Below are 26,351 nucleotides of genomic sequence, written 5' to 3' on the forward strand. Positions count from 1 at the left end.
AGTCATAAAGAAGAGTGTTTTTTATTTCTCACTGGACTTATTTCAAACATAGCATGGTAATACATTTCCTCTGTTAGCACACACAGGAAAGCACTTCCTAATGGAAAGAAGCAAGCCCATTCTTACAAAACTGCAAAAGGGAAATATCATTATATACATCTGTATAAGGATGTTCTTGACAGCACATATTAATGGAATCATCTAGGTGATAATATTGGAACAGACTACTTTTTTAAGGTGAATCCTGTAATACAGATTGTCCCTGAGGTTACAACAAGTTCTGTTCCTGAGAAATACTGGTAATCCAAACAGTTTGCATATCAGAAATGCAGTCGCAAACTGAATTCCCACCCAGCAGAAGGTGCCTGCAGAGGTGGGTTGTTCCACAGGGAAAGATAGTCTGGAGCAGCACTTTAAATTTTATTTTGCCATTCTTAATATATTAGCAAATTAACAATCTGGTAACAAGCCTATCTTGGGCAAATAATGATATATTTAAAAAAAGATTTTACTACAGACAAAGGTTTTAAATGCTATAGATAGTTTTAAAAAGGACACTGCTCTTGGCCTGACCGGCTGCCTCTAGATAGGAGTCTCAAAATGGACATCAAGGTATTAAATTAAAACATATTTGTCCTGGGTTTGATGTGACAAAATTCCAGCTAATGTCAAGAACAGTTACCTGTAGCCTCTCAATAGCTGGCAAATCCACCCGGCCGACCTCCCAAACACTTGTTGATGTGCACGGGCTGTACATATGTTGTTGTTCATAAACTGAGGAGGACCTAGTCCTATTGTGGAGTTTGGTACCATGATCTTGATACAGCTGTCAGGAACATGACCATCTTAAGAAGTCCAGATCTTACATGAAATGGTGGGTGGCAGTAGAATAGGGGTTGTGCCGGTGAATTGACAGTGATGTGAAAAGGCAGGTATTGGTCATGTTGAGTGTTTGATGGTTGAACGTGTTGAGCCAAACTCAAAAAAGGGTGAAGAAGATCAAATGATGCTCTGCAGATACTGCTGAACTTTTAAATTAATTTTTAGCTCAATTGCAGTGTAGAAGTAAATCCAATGTTCATCTTGTTTCCATTTCTTTTTAGGGTCTGAACGGAATGTCTGTGGATGAGAAGCCTGAATCGCCCATGTATGTGTATGAGTCAACAGTGCATTGTACAAATATCCTCCTGTGCCTCAATGCCCAGCGCAAGCAGGATATCCTCTGCGATGTGACCGTAACGGTGGAGAGGAAGGAATTCCGTGCCCACCGCGCTGTCCTGGCGGCATGCAGTGAATATTTCTCACAGAATTTGATCGGGCAAACAGAACATGAGCTGGTTATCACACTGCCTGAGGAGGTATGATGTAGTAACTTACTTTAAATGTAGAACATAGCTTAAACTGATCCTACTGCTGCAGGATGCATGGCATGGGAACACTCCATGCAGTGTTAAGTTATTTCCTTGATGTCTAAAATAGCAGTGAGTTTACGTTAAGTTATTTTTACTCTAATGAACTCATCAAGGCAAACTGAATGTAACAAACTAACACAGTGCATAGTATATAGTATATATGTGCAGAAGCAATGTTTTGGACCGTTGATATTAGTTGCTCCTGTGCCAACCCTATTTTCCAATTTACGAAGCTCCATAGCTTTGTAGAATTCCAAGCCCTGGTATCCCTTTCTTCATGCAAAAATAAAAAGAAGACCAGAAACTCCTCTATGTAACCCCCTTCAATCTAAATCCTAATATTTGGGACATGCGAGGAGAACAATTCTGGATCCACATCCGTCAAATGGCAGGATGATTTAATCTCCATGCCTCTGTAAAAATGCACCATTGAGTTTACAGCATTGGAGCCCTTTCAGTCCATAATGCCCATCTCCCATTTTAGTTAGCAAACCCAATCACATACAGAATTTTTTTCGAAGAAGAAGACCTGGAATCATTATTAATCTGAGGGGAAATTGAGTTATGGGTCACTTTTGGTTGAAGCTTGTAGTTAGATCTTTGAAAGATGCTCTTAAGCTGAAACTGTAAAATGAAAGTTGTGGAGGGTGGGGGGTTAGCTTAAACTATACTATCTGTCAAAAAATTGATATAAGATTTTGGGGAAAATCCACTCTTAACCATATGCCCAACCCTGAACTGAAGACATAAACTCATTTAACCAATCATTCCAGCAATTTCATGATCTTTTTAGGTTTCAAAGGTCTTTTATTGTCACATATACCAATTAAGGTACAGTGATATGCGAATTACCATACAGCATTACAAAATAATAGCACCAAGATACACAACTATTTAAAAATTAACATAAATATTCACCGCAGCGGATTCCCCACATTCCTCACTGTGATGGCAGACAATAATGTCCAATCTTCTTCCTCTTTATTCTCACGTGGTCGAGGCAGTCGTACCATCCGTCGGGGCGATCGAATCTCCCGCGTTGGGTCGATCGAAACTCCCGCGTCGGGGTTGTCGAAGCTCCTGCGGCTTGGAGTTCCCGAAGTTGGTCTCTAAACCAGAGACCGCGGGCTCCATGATGTTAAGTCTGCAGGCACCCACGGTTGGAGCTCCGACGTCGATCCCTGGAAAAGGGATTGTGGGCTCCGTGATGCTAGGTCTGCAAGTGCCCGCGGTGGAGCTCTCAAAATAGGTCTCCAGCAAAGGCCGCCAACTCCTCGATGTTAGGCAGCAGTGCGGACGGAGATACGATGCAGAAAATAATCACATCTCCGTCGAGGTAGGAGATTAGAAAAAGTTTCCCCCAACCCCCCCACACACACACATAAAACAAGCTAAAGAACACTAAAAACATACATTTAACACACTATTAAAACACGAAAGAAAGGACAGATAAGACTGTTGGTGAGGCAGCCACCCGGTGGAGATATCAATATTAAGGTTTTTGTCAAGTCTAATGTGATTCATGAATTCAGTGACAAAAGAGAATTCCCCAGTCAAAATGTGAACTTTATGGTTTCAATAGGGAAAGGAATATTACATTTGCAGCACAACTCTCAGGGCCCTTTTTTCAATTTAGTTTAGTTTAGTTTCGAGATACAGCGCGGAAACAGGCCCTTCGGCCCACCAGGTCTATGCCGACCAGCAATCCCCGCACATTAACACTATCCTACACCCACTAGGGACAATTTTTTTTACATTTACCAAGACAATTAACTCTCAAACCTGTACATCTTTGGAGTGTGGGAGGAAACCGATAATCTCGGAGAAAACCCATGCAGATCACAGGGAGAACGTACAAACACCATACAGACAGCACACATAGTCGGTATCGAACCCGGGTCTCTGGCGCTACATTAGCTGTAAGACTGCAACTCTACCGCTGCACCACTGTGCTGCCTGTCAAATACATCAAATGCAAAAATAGTTAGACACAATCATTTGAACAGTGATGGCAGGAAGGATGATAGATTAGATGTCTGTGTCCAACTATTTTTGGACTTGATGGATTAAAGTGAGGGAAAAATAGACTGAAGCACAAACCAAAAATACTGGAAATATGCAGCACGTCAGAAAATACCTGTAAATGTAAATGGTTTAGCATTTCAGTCATGAAACTGCCCCTTAATTCCAGTATTTTCTATATTTAGATGTGCAATATATATATTCTTAAAAAAATTATTTGTACACATCTGGATTGAATTGGAAGGTAAATCATAGTCACAAAGGCATGGAGTCATACAACACACTAACAGTCCCTTCGACCCACTGGCGATGTCAACCAAGTTGCCCCATCTAAGCTATTCTCATTTGTCCTTGTTGACACATATGCCTCGAAGCCTTTCCTATCCACACACCTGCCCAAATGTGTTTTAAATGTTGCTATTGTACTTGTCTCAATTACTTCAGTTGGCAGCTTTTCCCTCATACCACCGTACTCGTATAGAAAAAGTTATGCTTCACATTGCTATTATATATCTTTCCCCTCTCACCTTAAACCTATGCCCTGATTTTAAAATTCATTCAACTACCTTGGGAAAACAAGATTCTGGGCATTTACACTATTTATTCCCCTCATGATTTCATACACTACTATAAGATCGCCCTCAACCTCCTGCACTCCAGGAATAAAGTCCAAGCCTGTCCAATCTCTCCTTAATGCCTAGACCTTCGAGTCCTGGCAACATCCTTGTAAATCTTCTCTGCACTCTTTTCATCTTAATTACATTAATGAAGGAAAGTTGTAGGATTTGTGCAGACAAGTACTTCAGTGTTTGGTTTTACAAATACAACATTCCAGTTGAAAATAACTGAAGAAACTCGGCAGGTCAAGCAGCATCTGTGGGGAGAAATGAATTGTCGATGCCCTTGGTTGACAATAGACAATAGGTGCAGGAGTAGGCCATTCGGCCCTTCGAGCCAGCACCGCCATTCAATGTGATCATGGCTGATCATCCCCAATCAGTACCCCGTTCCTGCCTTCTCCCCATATCCCCTGACTCCGCTATCTTTTAGAGCCCTATCTAGCTCTCTCTTGAAAGTATCCAGAGAATCGGCCTCCACCGAACTGAAGAAACTCAGCAGGTCAAGCAGCATCGGTGGGGAGAAATGAATTCAAGAGTCAAGAGTGTTTTATTGTCATATGTCCCGGACGGGATAATGAAATTCTTACTTGCTGCTGCACAAAAGAATATGTGAATATGTAAACATTATATATAACGGGCAAAAAAAGAAAAAGTTCAATAAATAACAAATATAGTGCAAATAACAAATAATAATATAGTCTTTTGCAGTTCATAGCTTATTCATTGTGTTTAATAGCCTGATGGCTGTGGGGAAGTAGCTTTTCCTGATCCTGGACGTTAGAGGCTTCAGGCTCCTATACTTTCTTCCTGATGGGGTGGTGAGATAAGTGTGTGGCCAGGATGGTGTGGGTCCTTGATGATTTTGGCTGCATTTTTGAGGCAGCGACTACGATAGATCCCTTCGATGGTGGGGAGGTCAAAGCCGGTGATGGACTGGGCTGTGGTCACAACTTTTTGTAGTCTTTTTCGCTCCTGGACGTTCAAGTTGCCGAACCAGGCCACAATGCAACTAGTCAGAATGCTCTCTACTGTGCACCTGTAGAAGTTTAGGAGAATCCTTGTCAACATGCCAAATCTACGTAATCTTCTCAGGAAGTAGATTCGCTGATGTGCCTTCTTTACAATTGCATCGGTGTGCTGGGTCCAGGAAAGATCTTCTGATATATGCACGCCCAGGAATTTGAAGTTATTGACCCTCTCCACCATCGTCCCGTAGATATAAACAGGATTGTGCGTCTTCATCCTTCCCCTACTAAAGTCCACAATCAGTTCCTTGGTCTTACTGATGTTGAGAGCCAGGTTGTTGTGCTGGCACCATTTGGTCAGTCGGCCGGCCGATCTCACTTCTATACTCTGACTCGTCCCCATCTGTGATTCGTCCAACCACAGTGGTGTCATCGGCGAACTTGATGATGGAGTTCGCACTATGACCGGCTACGCAGTCATGGGTATAGAGTGAGTAAAGCAGGGAGCTGAGCACGCAGCCTTGAGGTGCTCCCGTGCTGATTGTTTCTGAGGATGAAGTGGTTCCTCCAATTTGAACAGACTGTGGTCTTGAGGAAGTCGAGGATCCAATTGCAGAGGGATGCGCAGAGGCCTAGTTCGGTGAGCTTGGTAACCAGCTTGGAAGGGATGATGTTATTAAACGCCGAGCTGTAATCTATAAACAACAGCCTAATATAGAAGTTTTTATTGTCCAAGTGGTCCAGTGCGGAGTGGAGAGCCAGTGAAATTGCATCTCCTGTTGACCTGATGTGGCGGTATGCGAACTGTAGTTGGTCGAGGTTCTTGTTGAGGTAGGAGTAAATGTGCACCATAAACAACCTCTCAAAGCACTTCATCATCACAGACGTTAGTGCCACTGGACGATAGTCATTGAGGCACGTCACCTTACTTTTCTTGGGCACCGGTATTATTGATGCCCTCTTAAAACAGGTGGGAAACTCAGACCTCAGAAGTGAGAGGTTGAAAAATTGTGCAAAAACTCCCACCAGTTGGTCTGCACAGGTCTTGAGAACTCGACCGGGTATACCATCAGGTCCAGGCGCTTTCCGAGGGTTCACCCCCCTGAAGGATCTTCTGAAGTCGGCCTCTGTGACTATGACTGTAACACCGTCAGGGCGAATAGGGGCTCGGGAAGGCACATCAGTGTTCTCCCAATCGAACCACTGAATGGTCGGATTTTCCGAAGTGAGGGCGAGGGCTAGAGCAATAGGCGTCTTTGATGGTTGCGTAGCAGTGGTCAAGGGTGTTTGATCCTCTGGTGCTGCAGGGGACATGTTGGTGGATGTTAGGGAGTGATTTCTTCAGGTTTGCTTTTTTGAAGTCCCCGGCTACGGTGGTAAATGCCTCGGGGTAAGCCGTCCTGTACTTGTTGACCACGGTGTGCAGCTCCTCCAGTGCCAGACGGACATCTGCCTGGGGTGGGATGTAGACCGCGGTCAGGATGATGGAGGTGAATTCCCTTGGTAGGTAGAAGGGACGGCACTTCACCGCCAGATATTCGAGGTGTGGAGAGCAGGAGTTGGACTGGACTGCCACGTCTGAGCACCACGAAGAGTTGACCATGAGGCAGATGCCCCCTCCTCTCCCTTTCCCATATGCCAGTGTACGGTCCATACGGTGGATGGAGAACCCTTCAGGCTGGACTGCTGAGTCTGGGGAGCTGGGGGTGAGCCATGTCTCTGTGAAACAGAACATAGCTCCCTTTGGTAGACCAGCCTTGACCTTAAGTCCTCCACTTTGCTTCCTAGTGACTGTACGTTGGCCAGTAGGACAGTAGGGAGAGGGGGCCGAAGTCCCCTACGCTTCAGTCTTACTTGTAGCCCTGCCCGACAACCACATTTCCGTACTCCATGAAGCCCTCCTTGGTGTTCAAAGGCACTGCACTTGCGAGTCTCCACGAGGTCGGGGATTCCCCTGAGATCGGGGATTCCCTTACAGTCGGCACCTCCAGCTCCGTTGCTGCTGGGAGATCCTGCCTGACAGCCTCGACTCTGGACTCTATGAAAGCCTCCCCGGTGTTTACAAGTACGGTACTTACTGTACCTGCGCGCCTCCGCGAGGTCGGGGATTTCCCTCCGATCGGGGACTCCCTTACAGTCGCTATCTTCGGGAGTTCGCAGTAGCGCTAATGCATTTAAATGCGTTAATGTATCTAATTGTCTATGCCCTTGGGTTGAGACCTTGCCTAAGCACTGAAAGTGGAGAGAATAGGTAGCTAGGTTATTTGCTCTCTCCATTCTCAGTCTTGATGCAGGGTCTCAACCTGAAATGTCAACAGTTCCTTTCCCCTCATGGATGCTGTCTGACCCACTGAGTTCCTCCTGCAGTTTATTTTTTAATTTCAGATTCTGGCATCTGCAGTCTCTTATGTCTCAATTCAAATAAGTTCCACAGTTATTGTATGGATACTTCCTTTGTGGTAGCATTATATATAGTGTTTAGTGTTTATATTATATTTAGTATCTTGATGTTTAAGTCATAACCCAGTTTCACACATCATATACACGTTACATTAATGTGCGACAAAATATTTTTGGATTTTGAGCAATAAGTCAGAATTAAATTACTTGCCTTTCGTTTTTTTCAGCAGGTTTGGAGAAAATAATTTTCATGTTCATATTTTGTTGTGAGAATCAAAATGACAATGTGTTTTATACTTTTAGTTTAATTAACCAGGAGAAATTAACTCTGAGAGAAATACTTAGTCAATCTTTAATAATGTTTACAAAGTTTCTTGCAGTGGTCAGTTAATGGGCCACAGAAAATAGTTGTCACCATCTATTTGCTCCGCTGACAGATATCATCCCAGCACAAGACATACAATTACAAGCCACAATCATTCCACCAACTTTCTCAACCCTTCTGCTCTCTCTGCATTGAAAAGCCTGTTTGTCATCCATAACTGGATGAGCAGAAATTTCCTTCAGTGGAACGTTGAACAATCAAAGTCCTCTAAATCCATTCCTTTTCTGAAAACTGTTGGAAGCTAAAGCTGAGCTTTGACCACTTGCATTTTGTGCCTGTTTAAGCCCTGCTTCTATCACCTATGTGAACTCTGCAGACACAAACACATTTAATGCAGCTAACTGGGCCAGCAGCCAAGTTATTAGGAATGTTTCATTTCAGTAACACCAGAATACATGTGGACTGGATATCTTTCTTATAAACATGTGTGTGCACAAACAGAACCAAAAGGTGAAGAGTTTTTTTCAAGGACTTATAGTGCAGTGATTCAAATACATAAATAATGAAGGCCATGTGGAATGCGAAAAAGGGCAGGGAAACGGTAAAACAGAGCAGGGAGATAACAAAAACAGAAACCATTTGAGATAAGTACAAGAAGAGAGGCAAAATATCCCTAATTTACATTGTGTGTGTTCACGAGATGAGATTTTACACTCCAGGATATCTGACATGTTTTCCTTTTTCAGGAAGTGTAACTTCCCCCACACTGTTTTTGATCAAGCCCTCTCCTGTACTATATATCCTCCACTACTACTCTACCTCCCCCATGACAGAACAGGAGTAGATTCCTCAGATCTTACCTTTTACTCCAGCAGCCTCCAGATCCAGCACATCATTCTTTGCCATTTCTCTGAGCTATAATGTGATCCCATTCACATCTTCTCCACTCCTTCCCACTTAACACAGGGACCACTCTCTCCATGACTTCATGCTTCACTCATCCCTCCCCCTTTTCCCTACAACTGCAAGAAGGTGTACAACCTGTTCCCTATACCTGTTCCCTCAGCACCTTCCAGGGAAGAAACGCCCTTCCAGGTGAGACAGAGATTCACCTGTACCTCCTCCAATCTTGTTTAATACATTTGCATGTTCTAGATGTGATCTCCTCTACATCAGTGAGACCAAATATAGACCGGGTGACTGCTTTGCCGAGCACCTGCACTCAGTCCGCTGCAGCTATTTGGATCTCATGGTTGCTAGCGTTTTTGATTTCCCATTCCCACACCAATCTGTCTGTCAGCCTACTCCTGTGTGGTGTGGCCAAGTGCACACACCTTGGAAATCTACAACCCAATAACAAACATCAAATTCTCCATTTTCAAGTAACCTGCACCTCCTCAGTCCATTTTTTCTCCTCCTATCTTCTCCTCCTAGTCCATTCACACCTGCCCTTCTTCTGACAATAACTCCCAGAGCCCAACATCTCATTCTTACTTCCCCATTTACCCCGTCTGCTCACCCCTCCTTCTATTGCTCCTATTTGCCATGATTTAATTCCATCACTTTACTTTTTTATCAAATTCTTGAATCCGCAGTTGTTTGTTCCCCACTGATCACCTCTCAGCCTCTGTTGTTATCTCTACCCATCCCTCTCCCATCTAACTGTTATCTGTTGATCAACAAATCCTAACCCATATCCACCTATAACTTGCTAGCTGTTGCCTACCGCTCGCCCACCTCTTTATACGAGCTACTTCCTTTCTAGTCTTCCAGTCAAGATAAATGATCTGAATCGAAAACATTGACTGTTCATTTCCCTCTACAAATGCTCCCTGACCTGCTGACTCCACCAGCAGCTTTCCCTTTCTTTACTCCAGATTCCAGCAACTACAGTCTCTTTTGCCTCTAAAATATGACAGCTGTGACAGGGTGAGTAATATACGGAGGTGATTGATACTGTTTCCAAATGGGTGGATTTCATGCAGTGATTTGGCAGTCCCATGAAAGCACACACAAAAGTTATTTTGTCTGGTTTGAGCATATAAATCAAGTCCATCACTGAAGAACATGGTTGATGTTTCAGATAGGACCCCTGAGTTACTCCAGCACTTTGTGTATTTTTTTAATAAATCAGATCTGAGCTGGCATATCTTCACTTCTGTCAGTCTTACAGGAATGGAATGTGATATTTTTAAACCTATCTTCTTAAATCTGCTCAGGGCATCAAGCTGTGATTTTGTAACTTATCATCCAATGTGTGATAAATCAATAATTATCTAAACCTGTGTAGGACAGATAACAGCGCTGAGTCAGTTTTGAGAGTGTAGTTCATTCACTGTTTCAGATAACATCATACATGCAAAGCAGTAGAGTGGAACATTTCATAAAAGTGATAACAAATTCTGTCTAATTTATACATGGCTGTCTCTAAATATCCACTGAAAGTTAATATACCAAGCAGATATTATCAAGGATTCAAAATAATCAACTCAGACAATTTATGGACAATGTATTGTCAGTAGGGATATTTTTTTATCATGGACTTGTCTGTTATGTGCACATTAAGGTTCTATTTCCACCAACCAGGTTATCATGGTAGCAAAATGATTGAAAAGCTGGCCTCATGAAGCTTGGACTATTGCTGTAAACATGCAACACACGCATTCACTTTTTCACCATGCATGCATCTTAACACTTCACTTTGTTTTAATAATAATAATAATGGATGGGATTTATATAGCGCCTTTCTAATACATTTCATAGATGTTCATTAGATGTCTGGTGGATGTGTTGGTTAAGATGATAATCAAGGGTAACAAAAAGAAGACTAGATTCTGGAATATTGCAGTGTACAGAGCTGACAAAGTTCAAAATGGTCCAGACCTGAAATGCCACCTATCTATGTCCTCCAGAGATGCTGTTTGGCCTGCTGGGTTAGTCCAGCACTTTGTGTTTTATTCAATGTTCCCCTCCTGCCTTAATGACTCTACTGTATTCTATCGGCGGAACCTTTTTGCTAAATTGAGCACCTTCTGAGCATGTGTGTAGCCCTCAATGAAGTCTGGATCTGCCATGTTCCCATTGTGAGCCAGGTGGTCCTTATAAAGATGACATTGTTTTTAGTTATAGAGTTTAAAAGTAGTAATACGACTTGCATAGCTGGTACGGCACAGGAACAGGCTCTCTGACCCATAATGTCTGTGGGAACATGATGTGAAGTAAAATTAATCTCCTCTACATGTGATCCATATCCATACATTTGCTGCATATTCATTTACCTATCTAGAATCTTCTTAAATGCCACTATTGCATTTACTTCCACCACTACTCCTGGCAGTGCATTCCAGGCACCCTCCACTAAAAAAAACAAAGGATACAAAGGACATTTATTATCACATACACCAAATGGTGTAGTGAAATTTGACTTACCATTGCAGCACACGAATAAAGATAAGACACAACATTAAAGAATTTACCAATAAACATAAAAACATCCCCCCACAATGGTTCCCACTGTGGGGGAAGTCAGCAAAGTCCAGTCCCATCCCCTGTTCACCCATAGTCGGGCCTATTGTGGCCTCCGCAGCCAGTCCGATGTTTTCAGGCCCTCTTGCGGGGAAGATGGAACTCCGGCGTCGGGTGAACACTCCTCAGCGGCTTGGAAATGCCTGGAGCGGCCGCTCCCTCCCCGGAGACCGCGGCACCCGAAGTCCTCAGGCCGCGCTGGTTGGAGCTCCGACTCTGGCGATCTCGAATCCTAGGCTCCGCTGTGTTTTCAATCCAGCGCCGCCCACCCACGGCTGGACGCTCCACAGCCACAGCTCCTCGGATGTTGTAGTCGGCGGTCACAGTACTCCGGAGCTTACCGCACGGCGACCCGGTAAGGCATCGCCCACTCCGTGTTGGTGTCCCAGCGCTGTACCGCCGCCGAAGCTGGGGTTCCGGCCGGTCCCGACAGGAAACGCCGCTCCAATCCGATGGTAGGCCGCGAGGAGGGGGCGAAGAAGCAGCTCGGAGGGAAGCCGCCTTTCCAACCAGGTAGGGACTAGGAAATAAAGTTTCCCCCTTCCCCTCCCCCCACCCACCACATAAAAGACTAGAAGACCCCCAAAACAAACACTTTTAACTCACAAAAAAAAAAAAAAAGGGTGAAAGGAGTAACAGCTGCTGGCAGGCAGCCATACTCGACGGCGCCCCCCCCTATGGTGGTTTAACGTGCCCCACTCATCTCCTTTGAGCTTTCTGCCTCCCTTAAAGCTATGCCCTCTAATCTGACATTTCCAAGATAAAATTTACTTTTTCCCTGTGCCCACGTACACACCCTTCATTCCAAGTTATAATTATGGACATTCCAAGTTACAAAGATATTGGGTAGAATAATGCAAGAGGAAAAACTGCATGTTGTAATTCAATTTTTTGGCGTAAATTTTTAGTGTGAACTTTAGTATTTTTAGATACTTTTGAATTCGAAGGATGCAAGAAGGATGAAGAGAGTTTCATTAAAAATATTGCATGCATCCATTCAGGAAAGATTTAAATGAAGACCATCTTCCACACTAACAACTATAAATACAGTGCTTCTATGTAATTAAAAACTCTTGGGCTTCAAATAATACATTTATTTAATTAAATATTTGTGCATTGTTCAAAGGTTGAATGGTGAGAAAATTGCAAATAGAAAATGAAGAATTGCATCAATCCCCCTCAAAGATAATAATAATAATAATAATCTTTATTGTCATTGTACAAGACAACGAAATGTTGTTGGAGCAGTCCTCCAGCTGCACAGGAATATGAGTATAAAAATACGTTTAAAAAAAGAACTATTAAAAAATTAGACTATAAACATACAGGAGTATGGGCGGGTGTGTGAGAGAGAGGGGGGGAATCAGTGTGGGAGGGGGATAGAGTTCAGTAGTGTCACAGCTCTATGGTAGAAGCTGTTTATCAGTCTTGTCGTGCGGGCGCTCAGTGTCCTGTATCGTCTTCCTGAGGGCAGGGGGGTGAAGAGGCAGTGTCCAGGGTGTGTGCTGTCTCTAATGATGCCCTTGACCCTCCGGATGCAGCGGGTCCGGTAGATGTCCTCCAGTCTGGGGATCTGGGTGCCAGTGATCCTCTCAGCAGTTTTAATGACGCGTTGGAGAGCTATCCTGTTCTCTGCGGTACAGCCAGAGTACCATACTGTGATGCAGTATGTGAGAACTGACTCGATGGCTGACCTGTAGAAGCTCACCAGCAGCTGTTGTGGGAGACGTGCCCTCTTCAAGCACCTCAGGAAGTGGAGCCTTTGAAGTCCTTTCTTGGCCGTCGCCGTGATGTTGACGGTCCAGGTCAGGTCGTGGCTGATGTTGACCCCGAGGTACCTGATGTTCTGCACAGCCTCCACTGTCTCGCTGTTAATGGTGATGGGCTGATGGACGAAGGTCTTCGGTCTCCTCCTGAAGTCCAGGATCATCTCCTTTGTTTTTGCTGCGTTGAGGATCAGGTTGTTCTCACGGCTCCAGCTCACCAGGTTCTCTACCTCTGTCCTGTAGGCGGCCTCGTTGTTACTCGTGATCCTGCCTACCACGATGGTGTCATCTGCAAACTTTAATATGGTGTTGGCCTCGTGGGTGGGTTTGCAGTCGAGAGTGTAGAGGGAGAAGAGGAAGGGGCTCAACACACAGCCCTGTGGTGCACCGATGTTCAGGGTGATGCTGGAGGAGACCTGCCTCCCCATGCGCACAGTCTGTGGTCGGCCGGTGAGAAAGTCCAGGACCCAGCTGCTCAGGTGTGTGTTGAGGCCCAGGTGGTCCAGCTTAGTGACTAGTTTATGGGGGGGGATGGTGTTAAAGGCGGAGCTATAATCTATGAATAGCATCCGCACATAACTGTCCCGCTGGTCAAGGTGTGTCAGGGTGGAGTTGAGGGCCAGTGACACTGCGTCCTCCGTCGACCTGTTTGCCCTATAGGCAAATTGGTGGTGGTCTAAGGAGGGGGGGATGCTGTTCTTCAAGTGTCCCAGTACCAGACGTTCGAAGCACTTCATCACCACCGGTGTCAGCGCCACTGGCCGATAGTCGTTGAGGGACCTGATGGCTGATTGTTTTGGCACAGGGATGATTGTGGCTGTCTTGAGGCATGTGGGGACGGAGGCCTGCAGCAGGGAGGTGTTAAACAGGTCCATGAGCACCGCAGTCAGCTCCCCTGCGCAGTGTTTCAGAACCCGCCCTGGTACTCCGTCAGGCCCGATGGCCTTGTTGGGGTTGATGTGCTGCAGGGTCCGTCTCACGTCGTGGGGGCTCAGAGTCAGCACCGGTGGTGAGGGTCCCTGCTGTGCCCGTATGTTGTCACTGCTGTCGGCGCAATCAAACCTGGCAAAAAAACAGTTCAGGTCGTCAGGGAGGGATGAGCTTTGTGCGTGTGTGCACAAAGATGAGTTTGTATGAAGGCAATTTTTCCTTCCTTGTTTTTTTAGTGCAAAAACAACCAGTATATTTTGTCATGACTGTGGTGGTCTCAAAGGCTCTTTGAACTGAAACACTATTTCTGTATCTCTTTTCGAGATTTCAACTAGATTTTACAAGTATACTAAGTGGAAAAGGTTAACTAGAGAGAGAATAGCACCCTTCAGAAAGCAAAGTCGTCATCTATGTGGAGCATCATAGTGGTGGTGCAAAAGGCTTTTCTTCACCGACCTTCAACAGTTAGGGAATTGAGTATTGAAGTTGGGGCATTATGTTACAACTGTGCAAGAAGTTGGTGAAGCTACATTTAAAGTATCATGATCAGTTTTGCTCACACTACTACTGTAGGAAATACACTGTTAAACTAAAAAGACTGCAGGGAAGATTTACAGGGATGTTTCCAAGATCAAAGGTCTAAGCTATAGGGATAGATTGTACCAACCTCAGAGTTCTTCCTCAGAGTGCAAAAGGCTAAGGGGTGATCTCATAGTGATGTACAAAATCATGAAGGGTTCCATAGTTAGAGTTAATGTCAGTCTTTTTCCCAGGTTAGGAGGATTTAGTACTAGAGGGCATAAATTTAAGATTAGAGAGGAAAGATTTAATAGGAACTGGAGGGACAACCTTTTTACACAAAGGGTGGTGGGTAAATGGAACAAGCTGCCAGAGGAAGTAATTGAGCCGGGTACCATAACAACATTTAAAAGATATTTGGACAGGTACATGGACAGGAAGGTTTGGGAGAGATATCTGTCAAATGTAGGCAAATAGGACTAGCTTTGATGGGGCATCTTGGTTAGCATGAATGAGTTAGGCCCTGTTAGATGACTCAATTACTTTGTGAGTGTATCCCTCCTGCCAAGTGTTTCTCGTATTTCTTTTCATTTTAATTTCAGTTTTTCACCTACATATTTTGACCTATTTTCCTGCTGTGTATATCTATGACAAAGATAGATTTTAAAGATAGGTTTTCTAGAGTAAACAAGGGATATGGATGTTCCTGCTTTCACTGGTCACAGTGTTATAGAATATTTGTAACACATGAAGCCACTCAGTCCATTATGTGCTTGCCATAATTGTTTGATAGCTTAATCATAGCTTTCAGCATTTATTCTATAGACCTGCAGGTGTGAGTGAAAAACATCAGATGCTGGAAATGTGAAATAAAAACAAAATCTCCTGGAAATACTCAGGACGGCACAGTGGGACAAAGGACTGCACAGTGGCGACAGTGGTGGAGTTATTTCCTTACCACGTAAGAGACCCGAGTTCGATCCTGACTATGGGTGTTGTCTGCAGGGAATTTGTACATTCTCCCTTTGACTGCGTGGGTTATCTCACAGGTTTGTAGGTTAATTGGCTTCTATAAATTGTTGTAGTGTATAGGGGAGAACCAATGATATGTCGGCGCGGAAGTGTCTGTTTCCACACTCTATCTCTAAACTAAACTAAACTAAGTTCAGGCATCATGTGGAGAGAGAAACAATTGTCAATGTTTCAGGACAATGACCCTTCATCATTACCCAAATGTGACATCCAACCGAGTTCCCAAACAGAGCGAAGGAAATATTATTCAATTAGTTGACTCTTCCTGGTTTGTGAGGAGTCCTTTGGACCCTCCGACATGTTGAACCTTAGCAGTGGCAATCCAGCCCACTGGATTGAGAGGAACATGTTTTTGGACTATAGGCGAATCAAGGATGTTTGTGAAGGGTGAAAGTAGCCAGTTATCAGATCAGCCATTAGGACACAAAAGACTGGAGATGGTGGGATTTGGAGCAAAAAACAAACTGATGGAGGAACTCAACAGGGGCAGTCAAGGTTTTGGGTCAGGACCCTGCATCAGTTCTGACAATTACAATTGGAAAATTGTATGTAATTCATGATATGATCTTGAGCCTTAGAACAGTGTACAATGGATAGTCACTGAAATTATATCAGAAATTATGGTTAAATTGATAATTGCGATTCCAACAGTTCCTTTAGTGGCTTCTTGCACTGGATTCTGCGATAATGGCTTTTGTAAATCTGAAAGTACTTTTTTGCAAGCAATAAAAAACCATCTGATTTTCAAACAGAATATATGAACCAAGAAAATGTTGTATGAAAAATAATGAATGTGAATCACTGATCTTTTAATTAATAATCTGATTAGGATCACCCTAACAAATTGGCTTTGCCTCTAGCATGTTACGATGAATGAAAGTTTCTGCGTATTGTTAAAATATGTTGCAATGATTTTCTGCTTGACTCATCACAGATCAGATTATATGACATACCAAATAAAGTAATAAGTATTAAAGACCTGGGCCAGTTTGTCATGATTTTGGTTTAGTCTCTAAGAGTTGTAGACAAGGCAGAGTTTGAAGTAGAAACATATATAATTCTAGGAAAGGTTGTCTCAGATGTTTTCAAGCAGCTACTTGCCTTCCAGGAATTTCTTTGTCATCAATTTCTTTCAAGAGAACTTAAGTAATCTTTAACCCTCGTTATAATTTTTTTTTTAAATGGCATGTATATTAATTGACTTCGGCAATTGCTTTGAATTTCCACCTTGTGCTTGTCCTCGCTTCTCCAACTTTTCACTTCCCTTCGTTGACATTTCACTTCAGCATTTCTGGGAATCACTGTTTTAACACTTTCTATTAAAATCCCATTGATTCTCAGAGCTCCTTTGACCTTTTCCCAAGCCTATTCCTGTGAAAGACTTACTCCATTCTACTGATATTCTACCTTAATTGCAATTGGTCTGACTATGCCAGCATTGGTACCAGTGCTTCCGATGTGTCTTCCTTTGTCCATTATCAAGGATTCATTTCCACATCAAAACACACAGTGCGAGAGAACCTCGGGTCAGGCAACATCTGTGGAGGGAATGGACAGATGACATTTCAGGTCAGTACTGAAGGATTCCGACGTGAAAAGTTGTCTGTCCATTCATTGCCTGACAAGCTGAGTTCCTCCAGCACTTCGCGATTTGCTCAAGATTCCAGCATCTTCAGTTCCTTGTGTTTTCCTTTTCACATTAGTCTGCCATCTCTCTCCCAGTTCCATCACATCTGTTCTCCTATCTTCCTCTCCCTCCCATAACCATCATAAACGTTCTATTTTCCTTATCTTCCATTCAACCAGCATTCACATTCAACTGCTGCATTTCCACCACTTCTAGTCTGATGTTTCGTCTAAATATCTCCTCTTTCCCACCTTGACAGTGTTTCAAACAGACATAGAGTTGTAGATCAAAGAAACAAATCCTTCGGCAAGCACATCCATAGTACACATCATGCCTTCCATTCCAATCCCACACCTGAATTACTGCCATATCCCTCTATATTTTGCTCATTTAAGTTCCTATCCAAACGCCTCATGTCTGAAGAAGGGTTTCGGCCCGAAACGTCGCCTATTTCCTTCGCTCCATAGATGCTGCTGCACCCGCTGAGTTCCTCCAGCAATTTTGTGTGCCTCTTAAACATTGTTACTATTCCTGCTTCCAACACCTCCTCTGGCTGGTCATTACAGACTGCAATTACTTCTGTGTGTAAAAATTACCTCTCATCCCCATTAAACCTTATTGCTCTCATTTTAAACTTAAGTGCTATAGTTTTAGACACCAGTATAGTGGGAAATAAAACAAATTTACCAATCATGCTATCAAGGTTCTCATCCAAATCATGAATATATATGACAAGCAAAAAGGACCCTGCACTGATCCCTGTGGTACACCACAAGTCATACACTTCTAATTTTGAAAAACCTCCCTACTACCACCATTTGCCTCCAACCACTAATCCAATTTCATATGTATTTGGCTAGCTTACTGGATCCCTGTGCACTGTCTTTCTGGACCAGCCTACTGTGTCGAACCAGTAATTTTTCCTCCACTGATGTAAGGCTCACCTGCCTGTAGTTCCCCAGTTTATCCTTGCCGCTTTTAAATAAAGGCACAATGTGAGCTTTTGCTCTTCAGGTACCTCGCCTGTGGTTAATGAAATTACTAAAATATTTTGCAGATTTCTAGCAATTTGCTCTTGTGCTTCCCATAACATCCTAGGATACACCTGGTCATGGCCTGGAGATTTAGCCACCTTTATGTATTTTAGAACCTCCAACATATTTGTTGATATGCTCCAGAATATCATTGTTTAGATCCTTTTCCATGGTAAATACAGACATGAAGTATGAATTTAAGACCTCACTTATTTCCCGTGACTCCATTTACCTTTCCCGAGGTACCCTTTAATATATTAATAGCATCTTTTAGTATTTTCCTTTCTGTTGCCTCAAATGAATATTCAACTTCTGGTCCTCCTAATCACTTGCACAGTCCCAATTCCTAAGAGGAGTTCAAGTATTACCCCTCCTCCAATATGATCATTTATCTACGTTACTTCAGAAAATTGCTTCCTGAACCGCACTTAACAAATTCTACCCCATCTCATCCATTTGCACTAATGCAATACCAGTCAATATTAAAGGAGTTCAAATCACTATTTACAGCCCTATTACTCTTTCACTTATCTATGATTTCCCAACATGGATATTTTTCTAATTGCTGCTGAGTATTAGGAGGGGGAGGGGCTATAGTATAATCCCGTCAAAATGAACCCCCTCTTTTATTTCTGAGCTCAATCCATGTGGCTTCATCGGCGCCCCAGTAAATTCCCTTTACGTTTCGTCTGTGACTTCCTTTACTCTCTCCCTTTCTTGCTAATTTATTTAAAATCTTTTATCTCAACCATTTTTAGTCTTTTATAAAAGCTCATCAACCTGAAACATTAAGATCTGATTGCTTAGCTCAATATTTAAATACATGGTCGCTGGATTTTTTTCAGAAAACTGGTCCTTGATATCACGTTCTCAAATGATACCATTTACTTTTCGATCTCCTGTAATTTACAGCACCCCTTGCAAACTGCATAAATTCCACCGCTAGTATGAGCTGAGGCAAGTTTTTTTTGTGTATAAATTGTGTGAAAGTAATTGTATTCACAACTTACTGTTATTATTTAAGATGACCTTCTAGCGAGCCAACGGCTATCCACACTTCAGTAGAAGTTGCGATGACTGTGGTACATAGCATTGCAAGGAATGATGATAAAGCACACACACCAAACTCCTATACTTCCAGCGGCGGATGTCCGCAGGAACTGGAGGACAGAGATGTGTGGTGCATCCGTCATCGTTCCTGTTGGAAACCAGCACCACTGCGTCACTAATGTTTTCAACGATGATGAATAAATGAATGGTGAATTTAAGTAAAAAAGAGTGGGGAAGTGAAGGTATAGTCGGTATAGGAGAAATAACAGTAAAGAAAAGCACATAAGCAGCACGAAAATGAGAATGAGGGAGTTAACAATAAATGGAGGGAGGAATAACAAAGGTAAAAATGAACAAAATGGGAGAGGCAGTTCATGTGCAGAGGTCCATGATACACATGAATAGAGTCGATTACAAATTTTCTTTTGCTCAATAACCAGTAATAGTGAATTTGTTAAAAAGAGAGAGAAATTAAGTATTTTGGTGAGGCTTGATTTAAACTATTTTCAAAATATTAAATGCAATATATTTTTTGCTGTTTGTTGTTTATGAAGGCTTGTCATTTTGCATGAACAAGTCTGGAAGGGTCGGACTGAAAAATATATAAACCAAGGGAATGAATGTCATGCTTATCCACTGTAACTGGCTAACAACTAAAACCCAAGAGAATTGGAGGGAATGCAGTTTATGCCATTTTTTTCTGGAGTTTCCAAACCTCATATGAATGGTAGTGCTTCACATAGTTGCTGCTCAAATACTACGGTAAACTTTGCCTGAAGAAAATTAGATTCATAGAGATGCTATGGCTAACCATTAATCATATCCCTTTACTTCATTTTGGATGTGATCTTTAACTAAAAGTAACTATGTGACCTGTTCTATTGTGTCTTCGTTGTTGTAACTGTCCCATCATTATTGTTTAGTTTAGTTTAGCTAGCTTAGTTTATTATCGTTGTCATGTGTACAAACGTACAGTGAAAAGGTTTTGTTGTGTGCTGCAGTATCCAGTCAAGCCATCTACAGTGTACAGATAAAGGGGACATCATTTAGTACAAGATAAAGTCTTGATTAAAGGTAGTTCAAAGAGCTCCAATGAGGTAGATGGGAGGTCAGGACTGCACTCCAGTTGGTGAGAGGACAGTTTAGTTGCCAAATAACAGCTGGGAAGAAGCTGTCCCTGAATCTGGAGGTATGCGTTTTTAAACATCTGTGCCTCTTGTCTGATGGGAGAGCAGAGAAGAGGGAGTGACCGGAGTGAAACTGGTCTTCGATTATCTTGTTGGCCTTGACTAGGCATCATGATGTTTAGATGGAGTACATGGAAGGGAGGTTGGTTTGAGTGATGGTCTGGGCTATGTCCACAACTCTATGTAATTTCTTGCGGTCTTGGGTGGAGCTGTTCCTAAACCATGCTGTTACGCATCCAGAAAAAAATGCGCATCTGTAGAAGTTGTTGACGATTGTTGGGGACATGCCTAACTTCCTTTGCCTTCCAAGGAAGTAGAGGCATTGGTGTGCTTTCTTAGCCATAGCTTTGATGTGGCTGGTCCAGGACAAAGTACTGCTGATTTATTCCTGAGAACTTGAGCATCGTGACCATCTCTACTTTGGCCACGCCAATGTATATTGGAGTGCTTTGCTCCTAAAGTCAATCACAATCTCCTTGACCTGCTGGCTTTGAGGGAGTTGTTTATCTCAACACCAGGACACAAGGTTCTCAATCTACTTCCTGTACTCCTGTCTCATCATTATTTGATATCCGGCCCACTACGGTGGTGTCCTCTTTGAACATAAATTGAGTTGGTTTGGTATGACGCTGTGTGTATCAGTAATGAGTGGATAAGGAGTTATTGTACGGGGCTGAGAACGCATCCTTGCGGGGACCAGTGTTGAGGATTACCGTACAGGATGATTTGCCACCTATCCTCACGGATTGTGGTCTGTTGTTATGGAAGCTGAAGATCCAGTTGCAGAGGGGAGTGCTGACTCCAAGTTCCACAAGTTTGGAAATTAGCTTGATTGGGTTAATGGTATTGGAAGCAGAGCTGTAGTCTATGAATCGTCTAGGAGTCTGACGTAGGTGTCCTTCTTATCCAGGAATGAGTGTAGGGCCATGGAGATGGCATCAGCCGTGGACCTGTTGTGGCAGTAGGCGAACTGCAGTGGATCAAGACTGCTCAGTAGGCTGGATTTAATGGGTGCCATAACCAGCCCCTCAAAGCATATTTATGATGGTGGATGTCAAGGCTACTGGACATCAAGGCACGAGATTTTGCTTTTCTTTGGCATCAGGATGATAGTGGTCCTCTTGAAGCAGGTGGGTACCTCAGAATGGAATAGAGAGAGATTAAATAAGTCGGTGAACACTACCACTAGTTGGTATGAACAGTTCCTAAGGACGTGGGCAGGGACTGCATTTGGCCCAGTTGCTTTCCATTTCTGCCAACAGTGATTCTGGGAAAAGGCACACTTGAATCTGACTGGACAGATATCATTGCTCTGTTGGCCTTCTGCTCAAAAGGAGGCTCAAATGTGTTATGTTCACCAGGGAGGGCTGAATTATCACCACTGATGCTGCCTGACCGCTTTGCAGTCAGTTATAATGTGCACACCTTGCCACAGTAGATGGGGGTCCGAATGATTACACTGGGACTCAGGTTTGTCCCGATATTGTCTCTTGGCATTCCCGATGGCTTTGCAAAGATTGTAACGAGATTTCCCGTGACCAGTGAGTTTCTCCGCAGTGCCTTACCTGATGCCTGGATTGTGCTTACAGCCAGAATGTATGCTTAGCTCCTAAATGTAGCTTCTCCAGGATTTGGTAGCTAGCTTATATGCAATTCTGGGCCAAACATCCCAGACTTTTCCTTTCCTCATTTTATTGGTGCTATAGACACCAATCCCCTACTTAGTATTTTTGAAACCCAATTCTTCTCAGGTCTTAGACTCTTGACAAGTATTCCCTGATTCCTCTCTAAGGATTAATCTCTCTCACCACTACCCACATCTTAATACATTTCAATTGCAATTATTTCCTTCAGTGACCGAAACAAAATTGTAAGAAATCCTGAAAACACTCAGCAGCTCAGGCACCATTTATGGAAAGAGAAATAGAGATAATGTTTCAAGTCAAAGACACTGGCAGAACTACAGGGCCAAGTTTATTATGAGATGTGAAAATAATTATTTACGTACCCACTTGCAGAGTGAAAAAACACGAATTATAGATCATTCTTGAGGAATCAAGTATAAAACTACCAACTTTGCAGTCTCGTAGGGGATCTTTCATAAACTTGTAGTGTAGAACTGTAGCAGGTTTTGAGTAGATGGTACAAACCTTTGCAAACTCGTTAACAAACATGTCCATTTAGTCCCATTCCTCTTTTCTTCCGAACCCAACATTTTTTTCCATTTTGCGCATTTGAGAATCTGTGCCCCAGATGCACAGACACTTGCATTAGTATCATACACTTTTTTAGTTTAGTTTAGATATACAGTGCGGAAACAGGCCCTTTGGCCCACTGAGTCCATGTTGACCAGCGACCCCCGAGCATTAACACCATCCTACACACACGAGGAACAATTTACAATTTTAGCAAGCCAATTAGCTTTGGAATGTCAGAGGAAACCAGATAGAGATAGCACCTATAGTCAGGATCGAACCTGGGCGTCTGCCGCTGTAGGGCAGCAACTCTACCGCCAGGCCATCAAGCTGCCCCCTTCTTTTTTCTTTCCCCTCTCACCTTACACCCATGTCCTCTGGTTTTGAGTGCTACTGGTGCTACTTTTGTACCACCAAAGATCTGTTGATTGTTATCTTAGCCTCAGTGGAGAAATCAAATGTTTGGATACAAAAGGGCAGAGAGCAAACACAAATACTTCTAGACCCTGGACCTAAGTTTATTTGAGATTTCTACTGAAGCATTTGCTTTTATTTTAGTTAGTCAACCTACAAACTATTTTTTTTGGACATTTTTTTCCTGATTCGTGTGAATGAAACCACGGTACTTTCTGATTCAGTAATCAGGTCACTGGCTCCAGAATTAATTCTGTTTTATCTCTAATTTATTTAAAAATGCAGCCCCCGTTTTTGTTTCTATGTTCCACGGATTCTGAAGTTGTGTCATTTTATCTGAGCATCCTCATACAAAATTGAAGGCTGCTTTCCTACCTCATCAGTTTTAAGTCAATCACTCGCGTATGATCAAACCAAGAGCAATTCAGTATGATGTTGAATGTCACTCCCTGTGCTCTGTAGAATTTGTCTTTGTTCGACATGAGAAATACTTGCGTCCCTCAGTCTGTGCTCTTATTTGTAATAAGGAAACAAAGGGCAAACTGTGCACAAAGCAGGTCTGTGTGGCTATGTGTTGGATGTTGGCAGTGTTCCTGGAACTGCTGTTGATTTTATGTTCTTTATTATGTTATACATACAAAGTACTGACCTGTAATACTTTCTGTTCATCGTGTGCAAAGTAATATAAGCCTAAACACAAGGAGCTGGTATTAGCATAAATGTCCTAGTTCTGTCATTTTGATTAATTTGTATCTTTGTCTGTACCCTATACGGCGAGATTTCACGACTGCAAATCCTCATGTATCAATGTCTTCAAATTGTACTTTAATTCACCTTTTTTGTGTTTTTCTTTTCCTTGCTATTATTTTTCTTATTCAGCACTTTTTTACGAGATTTTTTTTTCCACGCACTTCCATTAATAGCTTGCTGTAATGCTGCAGTAATCACATATGGTGCTGGATATTCATGAAGCTGTGATCTCAGGGGCAGCAGCTGCTGATGCAAGCTGAAAATAGATCCAACATACCTTGTGTAGCTCTCCCAGAGGTCCTTTGTTTGCTGGTAACCGTCTGCCTCAGAAAGCTCACTTCAATAAAACAAAAGGGGAAAAAAACCGAGATGGGGGGCAATTTAATTTAGCCTTCCTGGACAATGGGGCGTGAGCCTCTAACCGATGAACAGTTTAACAGTTTATCTCCACATTTCCATTGATATATTAAAAAGAACTAGGTTAGGGTCAAAACCTTCCGTCATTAATTAAACTTGTAAATTTTGTAGTGTTTTGAAGAATGCTAGGACATTCATTTCACCATCTGTATTACTAGAAATGACTCACTGTACTATTTTTAGGCATCAGATTGAAGTAAATTTGTGGGAAGTATTATTACTTATGAAGCTAAAAATCCACAAGTGCTGCCAATTTGGCATTGGTAGCTTATTTTGAATGCCACAGTGGAAATAAAAGAATTTATGTCTCTACTGTATCAGTATGACTAGTGACAGAAGCAGCAATAAAAACAGGCATTGGAACTTCATTGCCAAGAAATACTGACTCTCCATGGCACTGATGGATTACTGCAAACCTCACAAGAGCTTAGTTGAATTTAATCATAACCAGGAGGGTACTGTGACTCGTTTAAGGTAATTGTTTTCTGATATCCTTAATGCAGTTATTTGTGTAAGAATAGCAGTGACAATTATCTGCATGTTGCGTGGAGATAGAACCTTGCCAAATTTCACAATGAGAATCTCTCTGTGCTAATATGAATAAGTTGTGTGCACTGTTAAACCTTGGCTAGAAAGGTGCTGAGGATTGGAAAATCAGCAAAGACAGCTGATGTATATTATTGCCATAAACAAAACCATTGTATAGTCATGGAGTTATACAGCATGGAAACAGGCCCTTCGGTCCAACTTGCCCACAATGATCAACATGCCCTATTGGCCCATATCCTTCTAACCCTATCCTATCCATTGCTGTGGTAGAAAATTCTAATTGTAGCAGCCATAGAAAGGTGTCTTGCAGTACTGAGAATCTGGAGGTTCTATTGCAGAAGGGATGCAAAAGAACGTATTCCTTATAGTATTGAAGACCACTATTGTGGTTGGAAAGCTTATTGGAGGCTCTGTCACTGTACTCATACAGTCATTAATTCCAGACTGAGAAAAGTTAAAAATATATCTATTAATTGTTAATCTATTTCTTCAGCACTTTATTAAGCACGCCACACATGCCTTGCTGGAAAATAGTTGCACCGTCCAAGAAGTACCACTTTGATCACTGTCAAAAATGTACATGTATCTCATCACTGTTGAAATATGGTCATTCATGCGTTTTGGGGTATTTATTAGTGTAATAAAGAGTTAATAATTAGAGTAAAAGTAATAGAGTTTATTAAAATAAAACTCAGATTTTCTATCCATTTTCCATTTCATCGATATCATGATGGTTCAGCAGGTGATGTTTTCTGCATTATCTTTCAAGTCACCAGAACCTGGATTCCATGCTCCATTTAAACCTTACAAGGGCTATAGAGTAGACACAAGAAACTGCAAATGATGGAATCTTGCTGGAGTAACTCAGTGGGTGACACAGCAGCACTGGGAGACATGGATTGGACATGGATAAGTAATTTGCGACCCAAAATGTTGCCTATCCATGTCCTCCAGAGACGCTGCCTGACCCACTGAGTTACTCCAGCACTTTGTGTTTCACCAGAGTTATAGTTCCTGTGCCCATTTTAAACTAATTTGAGCCATGGTTCTCACATCGCCTTTAAACTCACTGACTCCCTGGTTTATTTAAAATTCACTGCGAACCTGGTTTCTATATTCCGTCGAAGCTCACCTTGGCCCTGGTTCCTGTGCTCGCTGTGAACTCATTTCTTCGGCATCACATATTCCCTCTCTGGGGCCCCGTTTTCCATGAATCCATTCAGACCCCCTTTCCTCACACTCTCATTCAAGTCAAAAGAGTCCTATTCCCATTTCCCTTGAAACGCACCAATGCATCGTTCCCACCTTCCCTTGGAATTCACCGGAGCAACACAAAAAGCTAGTGTAACTCAGTGGTCAAACAGCATCTCTGAAGAAAAGGAGTAGGTGACATTTCAGGTTGAGTCCCTTCTTCAGTCTTCAGTCTGAAGAAGGGTCTTGACTCTAAATGTGACATATTCCTTTTCTCCAGAGATGCTGTCTGACCGCTGAGTTACTCCAGCTTTTTGTGACAATCCTTACCTGTACCCCATTTCCAAAGGTCCTTTTAAACTCATTGGGTTCACTGTTAAATTTATTGTCCGACTGTGTCATTTCTAAAAAGAAAGTGAAT

General features: G+C 42.6%; 1 protein-coding gene across 3 annotated transcripts in view; it reads left to right on the forward strand.

Annotated features, from left to right (window-relative positions):
• The window catches only part of bach2 (BTB domain and CNC homolog 2), a 229,995-nt gene that overhangs the window by 166,507 nt on the left and 37,137 nt on the right, over window positions 1-26,351 (forward strand). For all 3 annotated transcript variants that reach the window (XM_033021076.1, XM_033021074.1, XM_033021075.1), the window contains one exon: window positions 1,104-1,358. In XM_033021076.1, the coding sequence (XP_032876967.1) occupies window positions 1,104-1,358 (255 nt within the window). The remainder of the gene's footprint in view (window positions 1-1,103; window positions 1,359-26,351) is intronic.

This window comes from Amblyraja radiata, chromosome 5 (genome assembly GCF_010909765.2).
Source record: "Amblyraja radiata isolate CabotCenter1 chromosome 5, sAmbRad1.1.pri, whole genome shotgun sequence".
Lineage (NCBI taxonomy): Eukaryota > Metazoa > Chordata > Chondrichthyes > Rajiformes > Rajidae > Amblyraja > Amblyraja radiata.